At 41.1% G+C, this 24,656-nt stretch overlaps 1 protein-coding gene across 7 annotated transcripts in view; it reads right to left on the bottom strand.

Moving 5' to 3' along the window:
* LRRTM4 (leucine rich repeat transmembrane neuronal 4) overlaps positions 1–24,656 on the bottom strand; it is a 238,293-nt gene that overhangs the window by 209,620 nt on the left and 4,017 nt on the right. For 4 of the 7 annotated variants that reach the window (XR_692882.2, XR_011136495.1, XM_068920877.1 and 1 more), the window contains 3 exons: positions 13,047–13,328; positions 12,586–12,795; positions 8,932–10,478 (listed from right to left, as the gene is read on the bottom strand). Coding sequence is in view for 5 of the 7 variants with exons in the window: in XM_068920877.1 (XP_068776978.1) it covers positions 8,932–10,478; positions 12,586–12,589 (1,551 nt within the window). In the remaining 2 variants the exon portion in view is untranslated. The other 3 variants (XM_009665680.2, XM_068920878.1, XM_068920880.1) reach the window with 3 other exon arrangements.

Raw genomic sequence — 24,656 nt, 5'->3', positions numbered from 1 at the left:
CATTATTTTTGTTTCTATTTTTATGCATTTTGGAGGCAATTGCATACTGCAGTGACAGGGAAAGAACAGAAAGAGAATTGATCTTTCACAGCAAAGGGTTGCTGCCTAAGATTTTGTGATTTGTGTGATGCAAGAGGTAAAATGAAAGAGTCACGATAATCCTAAGAAATGTATTTTCTACGTTTCTAGAAGCCAGCTGAAAATTTCCTTTACATTTATTTTTAAAGATGACCAAAGTCTATCTGAATTGTTCAAATTCAGCCCTGCTTCTCCAGCTTATGTCAGAAGCGTTCATACAGGCTTCTGATTCCTCACTGGAATGGGAAAAAGACTAATGCTAATTATCTGGGATCTGACTAAGAGCTATCATCACTACAAAGAGGTTGCAGGAATAAGCGTACACTAGAGTTTAATGTTCAGAACTCTTTCGCGCAGAGCTGAAGAAGCTAAAGCAAACTGAACACCTTCCAGCACCTTACCATTTCCCTGCCTCTGCAGCAGAGGCCTGGAATATGACTTAACTTTCCTACTGCCCCCTCCGCCCGCCTTCTGTCTTCAAGCTTCACTTAAAACTAGGACTTATCTTTTTACAGCAGGTTGTTCCAGTCCACACACTGTGATACCAGGAGAAACACTGAGATACATATTAGATAGGTCAGTCTTCCCGATCACTCTAGCTTAATTTTTGGATCTTAAGCATTTACATTTCAGTTTACTGCACCAGGTCTCAATTCAGCCCAGAGGCTCCTGCCTGCCACCAATACAAACCCCGGAGACGAAAGCAAGGGAAGCTGTAGTGAAGCAAAGGCCCTCACAGTCTCTCCTAAACATCTTACAGAGGAAGCCACTGCGGGTCAAACTTTACTAGGTGCAAATTCAGACACTGGGCACAACCAGGACAACAAAACGACGAGGGCTCATCAGATAAAACCGAGGTAGCTGTTTGAGCAGCAAACGCATGGAGTGGAGGTGCACTGCGTAACTGGAAGAGCGCAGAGGTCTGATGATGCGTGAAACAGAAGCTTAAGGACGCAAGCAGAGCCGATCAGTGCAACGCACTGTAGGTATAGTCCAGAATTTTGCATATGACACACAAAAGGAGGAATCGGAGGTTTCATGTGGTAGGGCTACTTGCATTGAAGCGTCTCCTAGTTTCCACTGTATGCAATAATATAGAGAAAGAGTCCCTGCTGCAAAGAGTTTATGATTTCCATAGGCAACGATGAAAGAGAAAACCAGAGGGGCAGAGAATGAGGTGATTTCCCATATAGCAATACCAGGGAAGAGTAAAATTCCCAAAACACCAGTTCTTCCTTATTTTCAGCTCCCCAGAACTTAAAGGGCGCTTGAGCACACAGATGTTGTCTTGGATCACTTTTACTATGTAAATTTAGATATTCAACAGTGTTGCTGACCTGGAATTTCTTTTTCCTATAGCGAAGGAAAGGTTTGAAAAGTAGTTTCAGTTCTTTATTAATTTCTTTTTAATCTGTAATGAAAGGATTTGAGCCATCAGCCCTGGAGGATGGACACCTACTAAAACAAATCTTGATCTGTGGGAAAAGATCTACATTCTGTTTCTTGATTAGTAACTTGGGACAAGTTCCTCATTCCTGTGCCCCAGTTTTGCATTTCTGAAAATTAGAATAATGTTACTTACCTAGGGTGTTTCGAGATCTATAGATTAAAAAGCACCATGCAGAAAAGTCATCTTTTTTTTTTTTTAAGCTACACAAAGGATAAAAAACAAAGAAGAAAAAGTTCAAGCATACTCGCAAAGTCCTGTCGTTTTCCGCGTGAGTTGGCCCTTTGCTACAGAGACAACCTTAGACCACAGAGCTTTTAGGAAAGATTTTCCGGCTTGCTAGCATCTATGAACTTCTCATGCCCTTGCCAGTAACATTTAAATGTCTGTAACAAACCACAAAAATAAAAATAAACACCCTGCCTGCACATACCAGTGTGTACTTGAACTAAGAAACGAGGCTAGCTAGACCGTACCACAGACAGTGAGGGATTACAGGTGACTGGCATTTTCCGACCTTTCTTGCCTTCCCCGTTCTTGCATGTGCAGCAATTCCCATTCAGGTACCCCTGACAACCGCAGGGCTGATACCGTGTTCCTTCTACCAGGAAGAGCTTTCTATTTCCTTGTCATTTATCCATGTGATTTTAAAAAGCAAAGACAAACAAATCTGTTAGGCCAAGAAACCAATGTTCCCATATACTAACAACCTCCCGCCCCTACCATCTTCCTTCCTTATGCAGAGTACACTGGCTCCTAACAAAACTGGAATTTGCAGCTAGGCAAAAGCAGCAACAACTCCCAGGAATTCCCTAGGAATTGATCCAGTCATCTTTTTGTGGAGACAGCGAGATCTACAAGCAATCTAAGCTTATTTGGCTGCAGAACAGGCAGATGTGATGAAAGCTGATTAGTGTCAAAAATGTTTACTGCTGCAGCCCATCTGTGCTCAGTCCTGAAATACCTGGCTTGAAATGACCAAATACCAGGATGTTAGTGTGCTATAAACACAAATCACACAGGAATTTTTCATGTCAAAATTTCTACAACACAGATAGCATGACAGAGGGCTGCACATTTCTTTATGCCAAGAAACTCTTGCTGCTAAAGCACACAGTCTCCTTCCTGAAGAGAACAGGTAAATCCATCTCAATGAACCTTAGTCCCAAAGCTTTGAAAAGTATAGGACTCTTCTACCAGCATCAGCTTGTCTGCTAAAAGGAGTATGTGTCTAGGGGCATCATTGTCAAGAAGCAGAGCAAACCGGCATGTACGCAGCTCTGGTTAGTTCCAGCATCCACGCTAGCTCAGATAGCTCTATGCTGTAACAGGCTGTGGAATTTAGGTAACAGCTTTAACATGAAGAATCAGGTCAACCTTATTATTCTGGAGAAGAGTCTGAACAACATTTCTAGCAGCAGGATACTTGCTAATAAGATTGTTTGTCTCCTTCAAAGTGAGATTTGGGGGTGGGGGGGGGATTTTTGTATTTTAAAGAAAAAACAAATGAATAGGTTCAACAGATAACTCCCTATTTCTATTAGCACTCTCCCTCCTGGCATGAGCTACATAATGTACTAAAATTGATCTTTTTTTTTTCCCCCTCCTTAAAATCCTGGCAACACATCACAGAGTTGCCACAAAAGAAAAAGAAGGGGTGAGAGAAAAGGAGAAAGGAGATGGAGAGGGCAAACTCTGTCTGTCTCAACTCTAGCAACACAGGAATCTTTCTCACGGCCCAGGCAATGATTAGAATAGGAATACAAGTATTTTCTTCTCTTGTACAAAGCTTTGGCAAAGCAGCGTCCGCTCTATTCCATCAGTACTCACTGAGCAAAATACCACAAACTGTAATGTTTCTAGCAAGTGGCAAAATTAAGGGAAGTAAAGAAAGAGGTGATGGGAAAGGAGGGAGGATGAATTCCATCAGCTACCCTCCCAGCCCATGGCTGGCTATTGTACTGGAAAGAGGATGACTCAGTGCAATTTCCAAGTGCTCTCAGTTACTTGTCAGCTTCCGAAGGAGAGTGGAACACATTTAATGGCTGCGACACGGTTAGGAAAGTCTCAAGTCTAACTGAAGTTTGGGAGATGGGGCTTCGGCACCTTCCTTTGCCCCTAACTTCTTGCATGATCTCAGGCGAGTCACTTTTTCAAGTTCTCAGCAGCACCTGTACTACGTAAAGCCAAATTTCAGATGAGCTAATCTCCCGCCCAGGCACCTGATTATGGACTTAATAAGACTTTCAGAAACGTTCAGCCTCCTCCTGCAGCTCCTTTTGGAAAGTTACAGCCCGGCTCTCAATTGCTGCTGATGCACAGCCGGCTGAGTCGTTCCAGAAATACGGTCAGTCACTTAGGTAACAAGTATCTTTGGGAAATGTCACCCTTTTCAAGTGCTGAGCCCCGGAAAATTTGCTCCTGGGCATTCATTACTACAATACTAGCAGTTCTAGAGCACAGCTTTCTATATACTGACAATTTTTGCAATAACAAAGTCTTAACTCTAACGAACGTAAACCTCTACTGTTGGCCCCAGCCCTGAGGAAATTTCTAAAATTTACCTCCTCCTCAAACCTCTGACGGGCCCTATGCCCAAAAGGTTTCACCTCTGAACCATTCCGGACTTATTTCTTTCAGATATACCGTACTGAGGAGAAGCACCATCAGCTTAGCCTCTGTTTACTTTCCCAATACAAACACAGAGCTTATGATGAAGTTTCGCTGTACTCACCCTCCAACTTCCATCTCCAGCAGAAAAATGTGGTCTTTCTGTAATTGCAGAAAGGTGGGAAAAGAGAGGCGGAGGAGGAATTGCAGCCTAGCGGGATATGGGAAAGCTAAATGTCCGTTCTTAACGTTCCAGATCAGAGGCGCTGGCAAGCGGAGCCCATCGCTTCCGCCGCAGAGTGACAACAACGAGCTATCTAATCAACTACTGCTCCCCCTACCCCTCACTCATCTTCTTCCATCTTCCTTTCTTTGTAGTACACTATCTGTAGAATCACCTCCCATTTGCATTCTCCCAAACTATGCAAAGCTTACATACCTCTGCCATCAAGCCCTTGCTATATATCCCTTATAAATATAAGGCCAATTACCACAGGAAAGAGTATCATTGTCTTAAAAAAAAATTCTACCAAATCACCGAGCGATTTCTCTCTCACGAGGCTGCGCTTCCCCAGAAGCTCATGCCTAACCCTTGGGCAGCCCTGCCAAAGCCAACTTGCAGAAGCATGAAAGCCCACGCAGAACTGGAACCCTGGACTAAACAGTCTCTGGGCCATAGTCAGTATTTTGTTTTTTTCCTTTCTGCATCTTGTTCAAAACAATATAGCAATGGTGTTTAATAAATAAATAATAAACACCACTGGCATGTCAACATTTCCTTGTAAATTAAGCTCAAAAGGAGGGAGGTCAACAGTAGCCCACCATGTTTGCATATGTTACGCTCCTTTACTGATCTGTTTTTTCCCACTGGCAAGAGAGGAGGAAGCAGAACTCAAAGTTAACATGATTTTGTGTGACTGATTTAGCATGTACGAACAGAAGTGACAACTGCCCTGGTTTTCACTCCAATGAAAAGCACAAGCGCCATCACAGCAGAGATGTACTTACATGTGAACAGGTGAGCTTGTTTGTCAAACATTCAGGTACGGTTAGACATCGAGAAGTGAATGTGTAAAAAGTAACATCATGGGGTCTGTGTCAATTGTCTCTCAAAGGGTTTCACATCAACTGTCCTCAAAAAAGGATGTTCACTTGTGCGCTTGGTTGGTTGGTTTTTTCTTTTATAATTGCCAGCCTGAGAAACAGTGGACGAATAACCTTCTAGCAAAAAGGAGGAAAATGTCTTGCAGCAAAGTTCCTTTTCCCCACATAACTTCATAGTGTGCTATATGCAAATATTTTGTGTGTGTGATATGTATGACATACACAATATTTCAGCTTGTTTGTGAACTTGCCTTTTTACCGCTCCCACATCTTCAGCAAATGTACAAATAAACATGAAAGAGACAGAAAAGAAGATGCACATGCACAAAGCAAAGCAAACAGCAAAATGAGGTAGCAGCAGTCTGCTAACTGGATGGTGAGAGCCAAAATCATAAGCATCCAGTTATTTTACAAAGCCTTGCCAAAAGACTAAATAGAATACCATGGGCCAGGTGTCAGTGATTATAATCCCACTGATGCCAAGAGAATTACTCCTATTTACAACAAGTCTGACTCTGGCTCTCTGTCTTTAGTACAAGAAATAATTCAAAAAGCATGGACCTGAAAAAGCAGTACTGCAGACTGAACCTGCCACTCCCCTACTCGCAGCGCTTTAAGACCCAATACAGCACAGCTCTTAAACACCTGGGCTGCTTTTTTATATGCTAGAAACCCCACTGAAGTTAAAAAAACAAAAAAAAAACTGTTTACATGCTTAGCTGCTGTGAAAAACGAACCGGAATACCTAAGCTTGCTGTTTCAAAGGATGTACTACCACAGAAAAAAGTGGTTTATCTCTGAGATGAGCTGGACACTTCTAAAAACAAGATCAGTACTGTGAAGTAACAAGCATGCCCACACAACCCTAGGACACGCTCAGAAACCATTCATTATCACCAACTTCCACCAACAGAAGATCTTCAGGAGTCTTTCCCATATTAAAATGGAATTAAGCCATAATTTCTTTCCCGCAAGACAGACAAGTTTTTGAACCCATAAGGTGCTTACAGAGGAGAACAGGACTGGGGGGGGGGGGGGGGGGGAGGCAGAAGACATCTGAAGGCATATATTGATTTGAAAAATATTAATGAAAAAGTAGAACCAATAATAAGTTGAGCAATTAATTCTGAAAAACCCTCCCCTCTGCCTTCATTTTGATAGCCAGACATTCTTCGCCCCTCTAAACAGTCTTTTTTCGGGAAAGCTCAGTCTGAGCACAATGAATGAGCCAGCCAGACCTATAGGAGGACGGCCCTGAGCTATGCCTCACTCATACGAAGCAGTAATTTTTCAAGAGGTATGTATGTCTGGGTAAATTAATTATTAATAATGAGGTGTTCCATTTTCTTCTTTTCCCCAGTCATAAAACCTTTTCACTGCTAAAGATACTACAAAGATTTTTTCATACAATGTGTAAGTACTGTACAGTGCATATCTATCCTTTTACAAGTGGAACCTTGTAGCTATGGAGACGAAGAACGTTAAATCCAAGCTGACGATAGTATTTCAGTGGGGGCTTATGGTTGTTACACGTGTCTTCAATGATTAGCTGCTTTATGTCTCCTGAAGTCCTCTGTGCTAATAGCCAGTGGATAACAAATGACCATGCAAACGCAGAGTGTACTTTCTAGCAGTCCCAGTCTGGACAGCACTGTTACATTTAATACAGTTTTACTGATTTATACCACATCCAACAATCCCACAGACAGCAGGAAACACAGCGTGAGTTCAGCAAACTTAAGCATCAGCTTAACTTTACATCCCCGAACAGGGTAACTGAATAAAATTGATATTGTACTTTAATAACACCTGAAAGCTTCAGGGGAACTGGGGTCCCCTTGTCCTTAATGCTGTATATAACAATCGACATTCGCATGAAGAAATTATGCCATATTGACCTTCTGTTACTAGACCTGGAAGGGCTCTTCAACTTCTTATTTGTCTACCATAGCCCAAGTTATCTGAATCTCACTCTCCCAAACAACATCAGACATACTGTATCTTCTGTGCACTAGGATCACGATTCAAATTCCATTACAGATTATGGCTACATTTGATGGACTTTTCAATTCTGACACAGGGATTCAGCTGTCCTCCAAATCATATCAGTGTAAATTAAACAGCATTTTATTGAAGCTAATGAAACTTCAGTGGTGCTAAACCTGAGCAACAAGGAGACAGCCTTTAAGGTCAAGTGCCTGCTCCCTGTGACATCCAGTGAAACGCAGAATAAATGTTAGTGTCAGATATTTCTCTCTTGTGCGGCTACAGAAAAAAAAAAGAAAAACTTCATTCACATGCTACTAATAGAAATAACAAGGGTCTTTGTTTTCGAAGATGATACTGCTCCAGAAAAAATAACCCCAAATCTTTTGCTTTTACTTTGTTTTCCCCCAGCTCTTTGGGGTCCAAAATCAAGTAGGGATTTCAGGTGCCAAATCTAAGACACCTTAAAGATGCCCTACTTTCAGAAAGTGCAAAACATCCACCTTTCAGGAATCAGGATCATAGAACTGAAGCCAGATGAACGCTACTCCATTTTAACACAACCGTCATACTGCCCGGCTGTCAAAGACATTGGTCAAACCTACTGTAGTCAAACCTAACCTGAGGAAATGGCTATGGATAAATTTCAACAGGCCTATAAACATTCTCAGGCAGGACGTCCACAACCAAGGAAGCAAAATCCACCACAGTCCCCTAACACCACGTCACATGCAGGGTTAAATAAAAAGTACTGAAATGTAATCATGCAAATCCTCCTTACAAGGCATAAATAAGCAATATTCAAAAGTAAAACCATTTCTTACACACACTTTAATAGAGAAAGAGTCATTTGCCACACAGCAGTGAAGAAGAATGGTATTTTCTTGGCAAAGCTGAAGCATAGACAACAGAAACAACAAGGGCTTTCCTATTTGTATTTTCCATGTACTTACTGAGGGAAAACATGGTCTCTGTGTGTGTGAAACTATTAATTCCCATAGAGTTGTCTCTCAAGCTAAGCCTTCATTAATATCTGAAAGTTCACACGAAAACAAACAAACAGAAAAAAAAAATTCCCCTCTCCCAACCTAGATATTTGCAAATGTACTGTTTGAATTATGTCCCCCACAAGGTTTAAGGTCAGAAAACCTAATGAGGAAGCATGTGTGTTCCTACTTAGCCAGTGAAACAAGTGCCTAACTCTAAGGTTGTGCTAAAGTCCTGTGGTCCCTAGATTTATTCTTGAACTGAACAGAAAAAGCAGAAAATCTTCTTGGCATTATCATTAAATTGATCAGAAAATCCTTGAGATTTGACAACAGAGTAAAGAGGTTTCCATATTTATTTTTAAAGCAGAAAAGATTCTTAAACTCCTCTCTTTCTACCACTGCGTAAAAGATGGGACTCTTCTGAAGCCACTGATAATACAATGGGTGCAAACGAGAGGAGAATAACCCTCTAACTGACTTTATCATAGCTGTTTACTTCAACTTAATGGCATTCTTGGTAAGTTTGAACTGCTGGAAATAATCACGGTCACGTCCCCGATTGTTATAATTTAATGAGAGAACCTCTCACACTAAGCAAACCCAAAAGCAAAAAAGCTCATTTATCTTTCTAGTGATTAAGAGACACCTCAAGATCTTCAAACATTTACCTCTCCTTCCCAGGAGCTGAAATGGTTTTAGGAGGATCATGGTTCATACCTCACATTCCCTGGAGCCGGAGATAGTATATGTGCAGGGCCCAGATCCATTAACGGATACATCCATGGTCTCAGAGTTTGTTGGCTTGTAGTCCACGTAATACTCCTGTAAAGGGGAGTTCATTTGCCTTTCAGACTCTCTGGCCTTTTTCCTTCGCCTCTTCATGAGAGAGTGCTGCTGGAGCTGTTTCATGCTGGCTGGATAACGCTTCCATGACACATAGATAACCAACAAAATCATGGCCACGGAAAGGAAGAGGGCCACGCTCCCAGCAATTATTTTGTGAAAGGAAACGTGCTCATACTCTGGTTCCACTCCGGGTGTTGGGAGGTCTGCAGAAGTGGTTGGCGTAAGAGATGTTGGTTGATTGCTTTCCAGTTTGGAAATGGTTGGTTTAGGAATAAAGACAGGTCTCTGGGGGGTTTTAGGTGCCTGATATGATCTCTCAGTAACCACCACCTGGATTTCAGCACAGATATTATATGTTTCCACAGCATCGCTCACCTTTTCACCCTGGATATGTTTAGGGCCTGCACATATCATAGTGCTTTCTTTATTTCCCTTGAAATTCTTAAGCCAAGTAAAGAGCGGGCAAATGCTTCGAGTACATTCCCACATATTTCCAGACAGAGTGATGGAGATGAGTGAGATCCACGTATTGATGGTCTCCTGAGAGATATTGGTGAGCTTGTTGGAATCCAGGTTCAGCTTTTGCAGGTTGGGGAGGCATTGGAACGTCCCAGGCTCTATCCCTGTGATGTCATTTCCTGATAAATCCAAGTTATGCAAGGAACTCCAAGTCCATGTTAACCCTTGGCTAACAGACCGAATCCTATTCCACTGCAAATAAATGGAGCGAAGGTTGAAGAGGCGTGGAAAGTGGGCAAAATTGATCTTAGAAAACTGGTTGTGCTCCAAATGGAGCTCTGTCAACTTCAAAAGGCCAGCGAAAGCATTACGAGATAAGCTCCGCAGGCGGTTGTAGCCCAAATCCAGAAAATCAAGGTTTCGGCAATCTTGGAAAACTCGGATTGGCACTGTTTTCAGTGAGTTGGACCGCAAATGCAAGATCAAGAGTTTACGAAGGCCCTTAAACTGCTCAGATTGCAACACCTGCAACTTGTTGTAAGAGAGGTCCAGATTACGGAGGTTGGGGACTGGGTGAAATGTTTTGTTGTGCAGATGGGTAATTTTGTTGGAGCTTAGAATTAATTCCTTCAGCCTGCGGATCCCCTGAAACGCATCCTCATCCACGGAGCTGATGTAATTATGGTCAAGATAAAGCCATATGAGCTGATTCAGGCCCGCAAACTGATTCGATTTAAGCTTCTGAATGCTGTTGTACCGTAACGATAAGCCTTGAGACCCTCCAGAAATATTCTGAGGGATGTCTCTGAATGCATGAGATTCACAGTAAACAATCTTGCCATCGCATCTGCAGTTCTTGGGGCAAGCTCGCTGAGCCCCCGCAAGAATAACAAACAGCACCATAGGAAGTAGCACTAACACCACACTCATGCCTCTCAGCTGTTTAATTAAATGGAAACCTACAATATTAAAAAGAAGACAAATGTGCATTATAAAGCTATTAAAATAAATCACCAACAGATTACTACCATCACTGGGCTTCCTAACAAAACATTAGCAAAACAGTGGATTTTAAAGACAACCTGTTTGCCTCCTTTCTTGCACTGTTTGCTGTATAAATGTCTGTGCTTTAAGTTTCTGGCTTGCCATCTCTCCTACCCGCACCATCACCAGTACTACTCTTGTTATTCAATTACTTTTGTGTGATTTATGATCCCTTAGAAGGACCAGCAGCCTGTTCTCTATTCGCTTGTTCTCCTGTACACCATCTCTCAATGTAGCTGGTATATCCTTATCGCTAGATGCTGAGGTTTTAACAATAAACATATTTGTCAAGTCATTGTGCTGAATGCTCCATAGTGCTGGAAAGGAAATGAGCCAAAGCTTTTGGTATTTACGTGCTGTTAAATGTTCCCTTAATAAAAGCAACTACAAGTTCAATTCCACTCAAAATTACTGCAAGGAGTACAAAGCAAAATCAATTTATCATCAAGTTTGACCCACCTTTAAATTGTGTACTTATTGTAAAAAATGAAGCTATAAGTAAAGGCTTTACTTTTTGCATTGGGTGATTCTGTTTTCAGAGTAGGTTTAAGTTACTCATTATTTTCATGTACCTAAAATATATAAATAGATGTACAGAAACAACGTTCAAATATTAGGGAAGCATACCATTTAACACTAGCATAGGACCTCAATACCTAGATATTATTAATAGATGTATTACTTTAAAAAGGATCATAGTCTTATCACATATACATACCAAGTTATCTACATACAGCTGTCAAAGTCTAAGCATTTATTACTTTGTATATACATTTAATATATTGCATGCAAATATACATACAAACACTTACATACAAACAATGCCTTAAGAGCAGCAAAACGTAGAAAGTTTGAAGGGGTCTGTTTGCATGTCAGCTCCCCTCTCTCTTCTACAGCTCTACTCATTTTAAGATTTGCCATTTCAGATGTCAAGTTTGTCATATAGTACCCATGCTGTTATGTGAGGACAGTCACATTTTCCACATTCTTTGAAGAATTATTGGGGGGGGGGAGGGGGTGGGATCCAACACACATAAACACACTTTCCTTAGTCTGTAATAATTTTAGGACTAATGCCTCTGTCCAGAGTTGCAGTCCTGCTAAGAATTGAGGTGCGTTCTTCCAACAAAAAATAATTTTAAGGGCCAGTATCTCCTCTATAAATAATTATTTTATTTGTCACTCATGCACACACACACGCTCTCTGTCACTCTAAACCTATCTTGTGCTGCAGTTATTTTTTTCAGTTTTAAACCAAGAGGCAATCAGTAAAATTATTCCTAATCTAAAATGCCCCGACTGTATGTCTCTGCCTTCCACTTTAACGGTTAGGTTCTTAATTTAAATCCTCATCTTTTGCTACTGCCTATGCGCCAGCAGCAGCCGGCTAGAAATATGTTCTGACTGCTATAGACTTTGGGGGTGGGGGAACGAGGGAGGGAAATCAACCTGTCACACTTGAGAAAATAAGACTGGCAAATGCCTGCTGGAAATCTAGCAGCTATATTAGGGGTATCTTTTCAAAGAGCAAAGGAGCCTTTTCAAAATCACCTATACAACAAAATCATCCCCTCCTCCTCTGCTTCCCACTTGCTGCAAAGTGTTAACAATCCTTTCTGCCAGCCTGAACAATATCTCTACAGGCTGATCTAATATGAATATAAATCCAGATGAGACGTTGTGGGAGCATGCCTCATGCATATATGTACTTGTCTATATATGCGCAGGTGTGTGGGTGGGTTGCACAGACAGGGAATGTATTCTCTACAGTCCTTAACTTGGTGCATGCATTTACAGATTAATTACCTATAAAACCACTGCAGGAGGAAAGGTGTGTGTGTATAGGGGGAGGGGGCATATATGATCTAAAAATACAATAGCAAGCAGAGTGAGTCACCTGGCAAAGGAACGCACTGCTGCTGTTTAGACTGCTTCCCCCTCTTGAGCAGCTAATAATCCAACTGAAAAATACAACATACAGCTGCAGCCGTGCTAACAAACAAACAAGAAAAGTTCACTTACCCATCCTTTTGTCATCAAAAAGCGTCCTCCGTTTCCTCTCTCCAGCTGTTTTCTTCTCTCTCTTTCCTTTTTGCTTTCCCTTTGCCTCTCTCTCTCGCTTTTTAAAACTGGTCTCTTCTCTTCAAACCATCAGAACCTTCATGTCACAGCACGGTTGCCGCTCACGTCGCCGCCATCCAGCGTGCCTGCCCGTAACCCACACAAAGTTCCCTAGAGAGGACAAGCAAGAATTTTGGGGATGAAGAAGGGAAAGGACAGGGAAGGGGCTGGGGGTGGGGAAGACAGGACTAAGGATGGAGGGGGGGAGGGGGTGGTAGGAAGGGACTCTACGCTCTGAGAGCCATTGTGTAAGTCATCAGAGAGCCATCGGCACTAATTGGCAATCTGCGAGTAGAAGCTTATAGCACACCGGGAAGGTAAATCAACTTCTCTGGGAGGAATACAAAAACCTTTCCCAGTACCTAGCATTTCTTAGTCTGCTGCCTTTTGCCATTCCCAGACACAGCAATCCATCCTCCAGCTTTCCGGTTCTCGAAGCAAGCAGGCCTCCTGTGCTGTGCAAGACCCCAGTTTAAAAGCTATGCAGGATAGGTTTTCTCCATCCAGCCGGTCAGGTTTCAAGTGTTTTGTAGCTGTGCTGAGAGGTAGCTCCTGTCTAATTCGGGAGGCTTTCCAGAGAGCGATGCTGCTTTGGAGCTCGTTGGTGCTAATGTTCTAGTTTGTGATACACTGAGTGCCCTCCACTGGAGAAAACAGATCACACATTAAAGACATGAACAAGTGATCCTGTCATTGCTATGCAGACTTTCCTCTTTCAGAAAAGAAAATTAAAGACACAGTATTGCCTTGCTCACCATCATCCCTCCCCAGACCCCTTCACCTTCCCTAGCTTATTAAATGTTTGTATTGTGGATTTTCTTGCAACGAGTGTAAAACAACACATAAAACACCTGTTTCCCGGGTATTCGGCAACCTGATCTTTTTCTAATCCACCTGACCTGAATATTTTTCTCATGCGCATTACAAACTGTTTTTATTTTCCCTTATTCACTGGGTGAGAACAAGAAAAAGAACGCTTGCAGACTAAAAACGAAAGTCATGTTAAGGGTTGGGGGGCATGAAATATATAAATGGGCATCGTCCACATAAAAGGAATTTAATTAAATGCATCAAATCAAAACGTAAACACTGAAAACAATGTTGGTTTTTTTTTGGTAATTTGGCTAAGTGCTTTCTGTCAGAAACATATAAAGCTCAATATATAATGCAGAGCTGGCGATGCATGATGACTGACACCTTTTTTCTTCTAAATCCCTCTTCTCCTCCAGCTCTCCCCCAGGCACAAGCTGGAACTCCTAGCAGACAAACAACAGTGCTGTTCCGGATTTCAGCAGGCTTCAGCCACACACTTTGCAGCGTGATCTAGGATATTACGCTTGCACAATGTTTCACCTCCTGCTATTTGTCTGGTCAGCTTACTAGGGCTTGAATTAATTCACGCTCAGTTGGGATTTGGAGCAAGTGCAGTCCCGCACAGCGCTCCTCTGAGTTAGTTCGGGTTAGCCCCGTTAACCAGAAGCAGAAGCAGAGAAGACGCCTCAGTGGAACCCCACACAAACACACAGGTACACAGGTTTTGGTATCAAAGCAAAACTCAGGCATCCTACTGAGCAGCACTGGACTGTATCCCAGCGTTTTTAACCCAGCTTACAAAAGCTTATTTATTTGTGCTGTCGGTCCAGCTGCTCCCTCCTCTCCCTGTCCTACATAGACGTCAGGTATTTCGAAAGCAACTCCCCACCCAGATCTGAAGTGTAGATGCCAAACTAGTCGAAATGCTTTTTATAAGGTCTATCAACAACTAACCATTACATTGTGCCTTTTTTAAAATAATGCCCCGTATGACACAAGAACATCCTGTTCGGCGCTCTTCAGCTCAACACACTTGAGGTCTCCGTGTAGCACTACTAGTATTTCTACTGTTATAACAGAAGTGAAAATTGCATAAAACTCAAGGCCAGATGCAGAGCTCCATAATTTTCTTACTCCTTGCTCAAACAGAAAGACAAGTGGTTGCCCCTGCACTCTGCCCCAAATGAAGGCACTCCTGCCTAGCTCTATCACATACTCAACTGCCAGATTTCCATCTGACATGGAACAGGCAAAATGGTTCAACTGCATTGAAAGCACACCCACCCACACCCCGCAAAGCAGTGCATATGAGCCCACTGTTTTTTCCTCTATCTGCATCCAGACTGCAACATCTCAAAGGTTCTGAATAAAAGAAATCTGATTTTTTCTTTGTCCTCTTATGAGAATTTGGTGCTATCTGTAGATCAGAGACTGATTTGCATAAGAAAAAACTACCATAATTAAACATAACTTTTAATCCCTATTGTCTTGCAATACACACCTTCCCCAAACAAGATTCAGAACTTAATTACCATAAAAGATGCTGCAAGTACTTTTTTCCCGCATCTATTTTAACTCTATCTGCATTACAGTCGGTATCATTTTAGCTAACATTCATATTTATTCATGATACAATTTCCTAATAAAGGTAAAAGCTAAAGCGTGCAGTCACAGTACCTCGTATTGACAATTCTCCAGAAAAGTCCATTTGAAACTCTGCCAGATCTCCAACTGAATTGAGGAAAGCAGATGCCTAAAGAAACTGTACCAATTTTTTTTTTTTTGGGGGGGGGGGGAGGGCTTTCTTATCCTGCATTCCTGTATCCTTTGATCCTAGGAGAACCGAAGCATCATTGTCATAAACTATCCTATTGCTATACTCTTACTGACACTCAAAAAATTTACATTTCTACAGGAAGATTTAAATAATTTCGTTTTCATAAAAATCTTGTGATTTAATTGAAAATATCATAAATTCTAAAAATGAAAATTTTGGTACCTTAGCTAAAACCAAGTGACCTTCATTCACTGCCACAAAAGTACTCTCTTTTGCATGTTCTCTGATAAAAAGAAAATACTTGCCAAAAAAAGTAAAAGTGGGAAATTTAAACCCAGTCTGGATATGTGGCTCTAAAAGGAAATTTAAAAATCACAGAAGGAGGATGAAAACGGCTTTTTGTGGTTTTGTTCTATTTCTTTAGAATGCTAAGAAGATACAGAAAATCTACATACAGTTGAGAGAGACCTGGAATGCCCTAAGAGCTCAGCTGATCCTTGTCCAACTGGCAAAGTTTCTTACCGCTCGATCATGAGTTACCTAGAAAAATTATCCATACTGCTAGGTTGGTGTGTACTGGGAACGATAGTTTCTCTTCCAGGAGAATCAATCTGTACTCGTGAAGCTTTTGATCAATGTAACAGTTGTGATTTCACAACACTGTGATTTTTTGGTGGGTTTTTTGGGTTTGTTTTTAATGTAATTCTGTCAAGCACGCTTGGAGGCTTCGTCTTGAGCTTTTCTGCTTACCAGTTTGTTTCCATGCAGAAATACTTACTAATTAGTAACAATCAATAATAAATAATACTTAAATGGTGCATTAACTTTACAAAATGTACTAACACCAATTACCCTCACAACGTGCCTGCAAGGAAGAGAAGCGCTGATCTATAATTACCTGTAGTAGCAGTTGTTAAGTAACTGGAAATTTACAGACCTGACTAACTTTTGTAGTGGCATCATTTGTAGAACTGTTGCTGGAAGGAAATGAGCTAATGCTCTTTGGCCATTTTCTTCTCATTGTCAGCCTATGGAGATCTCCAAGACTTGCACTGTTCCTACACAGTTTGTTCAAAACGCTCCTTAATGACAAAGACATAATAAGAAAAATAAGTAAACCTAAAGGAGTGTTTGGGCCTGCCCGCAGTAGTGCCAGATCCAAGTTTTCAAAGTTCAGGATTCAGGCAGCAAAATAGTACTTTATATGTCTCCTTTATCTACTGAGCTAATTATTAGGTTGTATTCGAGTTGCATTTTCAAGGCTTCACCAAAGCATTTAGACTTGTTGGACAGATTTAGAGATTTCAGGCACAAGAAGAACAATTACAGCTATCCAGTATGGCCTCCTATAACAGATAGGAATCCTCAACAAAATATTTCCACAGCGGACCTACAATTTCTATTTCATAAAGATGAGTAGCTTTCATCTGATATCCACCAAGGATGGAAGAACTACCACATTGCTTTGGAAGTTGTTACTGTGTACAACAACACTCGCTCCTGACAAGTCTGAGAGTCAGAGCTCTTCGGAAAATTCAGTACTGAATATGACCGTGGCATCAGTGTCTTCTGCTAACCGTAACCTGGTGTTGGACTCAGAGGGCATGCACTGCAGTATGGCTTTCCAACTTAATCATGCATCATTCACAACAATAGGAACTATGACAGTGACTTCAGAGGACAGACGATCACGTTCATATAAAAGCCTTTGCTTCCAACATTCCTTACTCATCAGGTGCTAATGTAACCCACCGATGCATATGACAGATCTTTTCTATGTGCAACCAAAGACACAAACCTGATACAGCCACTAGCTAAAGAATTTTTACTCTTTAGTATAACTATGGAGGTTGATATGACTCAAAGTGAAGAATCAGGCAGGCTTAGCTGCGGAGATCCCTGCTTCATTCTCTGCATTTCATCCAAGATAGCAGATGTTGTTCCAGGACAAGCTGGAAGGAATCTCCGATAACTGGAACATTGTTTTTAGATGCTCTCAAGCTTATATCAAACCAGCAATTTCACAGCCATATCAACTTCACCAGGATGCATTTCCTCCTCATTTAATTAAGGTTTTATTTAATTTTTTCGCAGACATTTATCTAATAATCTTTATTTACAAATTCACTTGATTAATGATAAACGTCTAATCTCAGCTCTAACTGCTTTCCAAGCACACAACAGCCTAAGCAAACCTAAACCAAAAATAAATAGGCAGCCCAGCAATAAAGAAATTTCATAGCCTAAGATTAACTAGAAAAAAATTGTTCCTCAAAGGCAAGCCCTACTTCTGTATGCAAATTCCAGTTCCGTAGTTTATACCTCTAACAAACAGTCAGAAATTAGTGAGCTTCTGTTTGAACTTTATAAGCCTGCGAACAAATTTTGGGAACACACCAAAAATACCTGCAGAGTCAAAATCTTCTGGGGCGATATGTTTCTTTGAAAAAACTCTTTGTCCTTCATTTTACACCACATTACTGGCTGCATCTATCTTTATGGGGGAAAAGTACCACGTTAGTTATTAAGTGACACAGTTCAAATGAAATTATGTTGAATGAAAGGGAGAACTAGCACACACAGAGACAAACCTTATTTATTGTCTACCGTTAGGTAATGATTAACACTAGTGTTTTCATTCAGATTATCCACAAGCAAAACTAGAATGATATTAAATGGGACTTTCTGTGTACTGGCGGCATGTCATTACTGCAAAATTATTCCCATAGGAGCATTTGTATTGTCCCTGTGGGTATATAAGAGCCATAAAACTTCATCTGTAACGGTACAACACTACATACCTACGTCAGCCTAGATTTCTAACGAGACTTTTCTTGATTATTAGCACTACATAAAACTGGGACGTATTTGTGACGTCATTTGTATTAAAACATTTGTCTTCCTTAGGCTCCTGCCTGGAAGTACTCCTATCCAGTTTGGTAAAGTGAACTGGCAGTGGCCAATCATCAATCCTTATTTTAGAAAAGATCCTAAGGCAACTTGCATGTTAGAATATTTTTATAATGGCTTGTGGCCCTAAAAAGCAGCAGCCTGCTTTGCTAGGGAGGTGACGTAGGTTACATGTGGACACAGAGCGGTCCAGATGCAGGGTATAGCAGCACTGGACTCTATCCGTTCCAAATATGAGGTCTAAAGCAGACCATGAAGAGTCACGGCCTGGAAGGGGAGCGTGAATCCATAAGCAGCACGTCTGTAACTTCTGCATGAGGAGGACTACTTTCCCTGGCCTTTTTATCTCTCCAGAGCCATGACACACAGACAAGAAGGGTCTTAACAGCCCAAGAACGGGCTTCTGTTACCAAGCAGAGCAGTAGCTGTCTGAAGTATGACAAGTGAAAGGCTAATCCCATAGACATTTGAAATTCATTTAGAAGCACTGCTTTTGCAAAGAAGGATTACAGAACAGTTATGTTAGTAAATTATCCACAAAAGTAGATTGCTAATACCTCTGTAATAATTACAAGCTTCCCAAACTGCACCAGGATCACTGAATGCACACACGTACTCTAACCTGCTTCCTGACACGCAGAAAAGCGTCAGCTAAAAAGGTTATCAAAGAGGAGGGTCATATATCAGAATGCAATTTGCTGGCAGGATGATAAGCCAAAAGGTTCTGAAGACGTTTACTGCGGCCAACATTTGGGAGACTGAAATCAAAAGATGGCTGAAACAAGAGTTTGACCACCATCCACGGTGGCAGGGTGTGTGGTGCACTATAGAAGATGGAAAACAAAATAATGATAATGTTTTTCTGGGAGTAGCTAGATGCCTTTCCTTGGCAGACAGCAGGAAACTAGAATATGAAACTTTAATAACTGGTCTGACTTCAAAAAAGCAAAGAAAATCAGACACATGCATGCTCACATCCTTCCTTTTCAGAGGAATTATCACAATGATTTATTATGTTGCAGAATTTTAGCTAGATGAAACATCCTCACAATGTAATCACAGTACTGGAGTGCAGTATCAGTGCATCTTGGTGGTAAAAATATTGGAGTTTTTTGCACACTTAATAGTGCTCTAGATAAATTCAATTTGAGAAATTGAAAATTCAGTAAAAACATTTCTCTTCTTTTTTTAATTCATATCGTTACTATTTACCAAATAACAACACACCAAGGAACTGACTGAACTGTAAGAAAGTAATCAATGAGTAGTATCACAGGTGCAATAGCAATTCTCACTGCAACCACGTCAACAAAAGAAAGGCTCCCCCATCCAAAAAAAAACAACAACCCACCTGTACGTGCATGCACATGCAAACACACAGAGTAACTGAACGCAACATGAAATTATGCTGACAAACTCCTCAAGATTAAACTTCTCCTGCCTCCCTCTTTGCTGTCTTTGGCACAATAAAATGGCAAGCTCCTGCCCTGTGCTGTACATATAGCAGAACGTACACCCCCTTGTGTGTGCTACAGCAAGTAGTTCCTCCATTGACAGCACGACACAAACAGCGAGAGTCCCCAGAGAGAGAGAATGTGGCAGAGGCTGACAACATCTGCAGAAACAGTTCATCCTGAAACCTGCCTGCAAAGAGCTCTAAAACTATTAAATTCAGGGCATTTTCCATGTGCTGCCTACCACAGTTGAGAGGTTTACTCAGTGATTTCTGGGCTTCCTCTACATGATTTGGAGATTTGTCTTTCTGTACCAAGTTGCAATCTGTGAAACCCTTCTGTTGACAAGCCCTCAGAAATGTAACGTCGTTGGTTCATCCCCTGTACTACAGGCCCTTCTGGTATCACACCAGTGGTTCTAGGCAGCTGGAAGAAGGATTTTCAGACTGTTCGAGTACTGGGAAACACAAAAGAAATCCAGGCAGCAAAGGCAGGACTAGAAGGCTGAGCCAACAGGAGGAGGAGGCAGCTAAACCCGAACGTAGTACTTGGCTGATAATCTTGTAATGCTACACCAGTACTGCAGCTACACTAGCCAGCACCCCTGCTACAAAGCAGGCAGGTGGCCAGCCCAGGCTCAAGTAAAACTCCAGTCTGAGGCCATGGCCTCAGCTGTGCTGCTGACCCATGCCTAAAGAAAGCTCAAAGCCAGGGCAGAGGTTTTCTGCTCTGAGGAAAAGGTCAGACAAGGGCAACATCCGCAGCAGTGGTGGAGGAGCCTTACAGCGAAGACGTATCCTAAAGCAATTAACTGTTTTTATTACATTGCAGAAAACACGCTAGCTCATTTGCTAGTACATCACTTTTCCTGGTGTCAAGGTGGCTGCTGTGAAGAGGTCTTGGGTTTCTTTGCATTTTAGGATCTTCCATATGTCAACAGTAGCTGACAGAATAATTTTAGAATTAGCATTTTGTCTTTTATCAAATATTTTGTCAGTCCTCATTCTCCACCCTTCCACTCTCTTTTCTTTCGGAACGTATGCATTTGAAACTTCTATACAGCGCCTTGAGCTCCCAAAAAATAGACAACAGCTTTCTCTTTTATCAGTATTTATCAGTATTTCAATGTATTTTCTCTTCTTCAATAGTCTTAAAAAATTGCCTCCATACAAGGAAAGGTGTAAGGTAACACTTTTGACGGCATAGGAAGGAGTAGGAAGTTAAGGGAACTCTTATATTCATGTTTTCCAAAAGTCTTAAAAAAAAAAAAAAAAAAAAAAGCCTGCAGTTATGCGCTAGGGACTTGTGAAAACGTAGCCCTTAATACCTTCCTCTGTCTGATACCGACTTGTCCATCACAGAAGACAATGAGATGCATGTTCTCTTCAGTGAACTATAAGAAATGAAATTAAGCAAAATAACCCCACCCGTTAACTATATCAACTTGATTATGAGTCAATGCAGCCTTCTCTGAAAACTCCCACAGATTCTAAAAATAAAGAATTAATCTCTAAATACAGTCAAGAAACAAAGCCTCTGGTTTTTCAGCAGCGTTTGACAGAACAGGCTGGGATCATCATATGAGCAGTCTGATTTCTCATTACTTGTCTCCTAAAAAGGGAGGTCCTGCTTTCAATCTTTGGTCATACGGGAAATCTTTAACGCTCTCCATTTGTGCCACCAGCACTCACTAAGTCAAACCTGCGTGGTAAGCACACAAATCAAGGTCACGCACACAGAGTCCAAGCTGACTGTGCTGGAGGGCTGTCCTCCCCTCCTTCTCTCCTGCTCCGGCGCAGCAGCAAAAACGTACCTTCGGTTGAAAAGAACGTTGTAAGAGATCCATCGGAATTATATCTGACTCCTGTTCTTCAACTAGGAAAGGTAGTTAAAGCATTTCCAAAGAAAAAAGAGAAAAAACAATTCGCCAATAAAAACCCTGGTTTTGACAAAAATAATTCCAACACTGGTTGAAACAAAACTCCCAAACCTACAAACCAGTCTGAAATTTTTCAAACACTACAGAGTGTTCTTTCACTTTAGCACTTCTTTGCTAAAAATGATTATGTTTTTAAGCAATAACAATTTTAACAGCAATCAATAGGAAGTAATCATTTTAAGTTCAAAAAAAAAATTACTTTAAAATACTTCCCAGTCTAATTTCCTGAGACTGATAGCAAATGTACCGATATTATTGTTGCTGTACCACTATGATAGGTTTGTTATAAGAAGGCAGAAATAATCTTGCTTGCAAAAATCAACTTTTAATCATCTTTCTCTATTTCTTCCTAATGCATTACAGCACGTTGCTAAGCGTATGTAAGGTTTTTCTCAGTGTTTCTCATGACTGCAGCCAACTGAGTAAAATTAAACTATTTTTAGGATTAGCCAGTTAAAAAATATTCAGTGGTGAGGGAAAACAGAGTGATGCCAGCACAAGGGGGAAGCTGTATTTGCTAAGCTCTTTTCTTCTCAGACCATACCAAAGCACTGACCCACTACAGGGTAATATTTTGGAGCACCATGGTTAGACCACCCTTGTTAAGCAGCTGGTTTTTGGTAACCATTCGAGTGGGCATTTAAGGCAGGTTTCATTCCAGCTTTTAAAAAGTGTTTCATTAAAACAGATAAGATTTAAATAAATGAATTCCTCCCAAAGGACATCTGGACATCTGTTATGTACCAAAGTAAATTTCTATTTAGCTAAATCCTGAGGCTTTATCTATCAGATGGATAATCTTAGGCATTTATATTCCCTTACCAGTCCTCCCCCCATCATTTAGCACCTGCCAATCTTGGATTCTCAAAATACCCCTGCACATCTACAGAGAAGAGACTGTAAGAGAAAGAAACTAATGGCCCAGATCCTTGAAGGTATTTAACCTTCGAACCGCTCTAAAAATCAGTAGCTTTTAAATACCAACAGACCCCTGAACAGCTGACTTAGCCACAGGCATATTGTGTGACCTTGGTCCAAACAGGGGTGGACGACTGGATTCCTAAGATATCAGATCATATTTTGGCTGCTTGCTTCACTGGTTTTATTCTCATTCATCATAATACTCTGCACCCACCACAGGTATTTAAACTAAAACACAAACCAACGTGGCAGTTGTTCATGCCAATAACCACATAAAGTAGTCTGTGATTCCTATTATCCATCAGGGCTAGCAAGCCGCTACAGCAAGCCTCACGTTGCAGGATATGGAACTGTTTTGTGCATAAACAGAAGCCATTTGTCTGGGGATTTCCCAACGTTCAGAAGCATCCAGACCATGGTCCAAAGAAGCTGGATAACAGGCAACTGCTACAAGCAGTTGTGCAGCACTCAGATCAACAGTGGTCTGCATTTTATGCCCGCTTTGTAGATATAAAAACTCTTGATTAATTGCGCTCCTGTGCCTGGACCGCCCACTTACATCTGTTGCTTTGGAGCAAACTTCCTTGAACTGTACTGGAATTAGCTCTCACGGCTCCTTCCTCCAGGTATCAGGGCAATAAAACTCATTTGAGTTACCTCTTGGGTATTCCTCTGAAGGCTGAGCTGAGGACTTCCAGAACTACAACAACTTCCAGATATAGGCTGAGCCAAGGGCTATCCTCACCAGCTGACATGGAGGTGGAGGTTATACGAACAGAGTATTGTGCCAGCAGATGCTGTGATGAAGAACTGACTGAAGTGTAAATGTTTTTTTCCACTTCCATGGGACTTATGGCTGACAGAGGAAATATAACCAAACAAGGGAAATGCTGTGGTTTTTTTTCAGTAAGGATCATTAACAGTGAGGTTCCTTTTGGAGGTATGTCACTTCATCTCAATTACCAAGAGTTTGGACAAACTGTTGCAGAAACCACCAAACTATCCCGATCTAATTTTTTTGTGTGAGAAGAAACATACAGTCTATCTGAAAGGGATCAAGAAAAAATAACCTCTGTTCATGAAACGTTTCCCTCCTCCACTTAAATTAAATTTCACCTCTTAAATGCAAGATGATGCTGAAGCATGTAATAATATGTCATTTACCCACATCCCATTCCTCTCTTGCATAGTGATTGTGTTTGAGGTCATTACTGACATTGAAAATCATTCACAAGTTAGATAATTGGGCGTCAAGCTCCCTAAAAATAATTTAAACTTGGCAATTTTTAATAAATATGAAGTCCTACAGCTTGTTTAATCCTTGGAACCATCCAACAGGCTAAGTCACTTGTCCTTATTCCTAATATTATTAAAGATGTAAGCTTTGCAATATTAGGTTACTGCATTAATGTATGGTCATTTATGTTTCAAAGTGGAAAATGAGAGTGCTGGCATTCGGGAACACCAGGCGTGACAATTTTTAAATCAAGACAAGATTTACTAAACATATCCATAACATTGTAACAGAACCCATTTTATAAGCCACAGAGGGAATATTTTCACAGTCCTCCTCTGGATAATTTATCCAAGCATGCTAATCAGCAGGCTTTCAGGCGATCACCTTTCACTTGGGGGTATTTTATTGGACCTTTTCCTTAGTTTTGGTGGGGTGGAGGGGATGGTTCTGGACAGGATGGCATGATCACTGCAAATATAGCAGGCTGATATTCAGATGTTCAGAGCTTGGATAAACACAGTCCACCACGGGATGACATTAATAAAAGGGTGAATTTTTTAGAGTAGGAAAGGAACACCTTCAGATTGTAAGTTCAAAGCCTTTGAGCCATCTGCGCACACTAAACAAGACTTTGCAATTAAATTATCAGCCTCAAATAGGGTTCCACCTCCACACAATATCCAGTCTTAATGAAACTACTGCTCTTCTTTCTAATGATCTAGTTTCTTTCCTGTTTTTAGGTAATTGAATGAAATTGTTCGTCATCTGTGGAAAGAAATATCTGGCACCTTACTGGGAGATTCTCAATAATCTCTTTGCAGTTTCACTAATGTTAAGAAGTGACTGTAAGGAAATAGCACGTGTTTACTTTTTGTCTCCTCTTCTTAGTGTTAAAAAAGTGCCAAATCAACCAGTTTAAAA

Source organism: Struthio camelus, chromosome 27 (genome assembly GCF_040807025.1).
Source record: "Struthio camelus isolate bStrCam1 chromosome 27, bStrCam1.hap1, whole genome shotgun sequence".
NCBI lineage: Eukaryota > Metazoa > Chordata > Aves > Struthioniformes > Struthionidae > Struthio > Struthio camelus.
The sequence above is the reverse complement of the archived record's forward strand: the minus strand, read 5'-3'. Positions and strand labels throughout refer to the sequence as shown.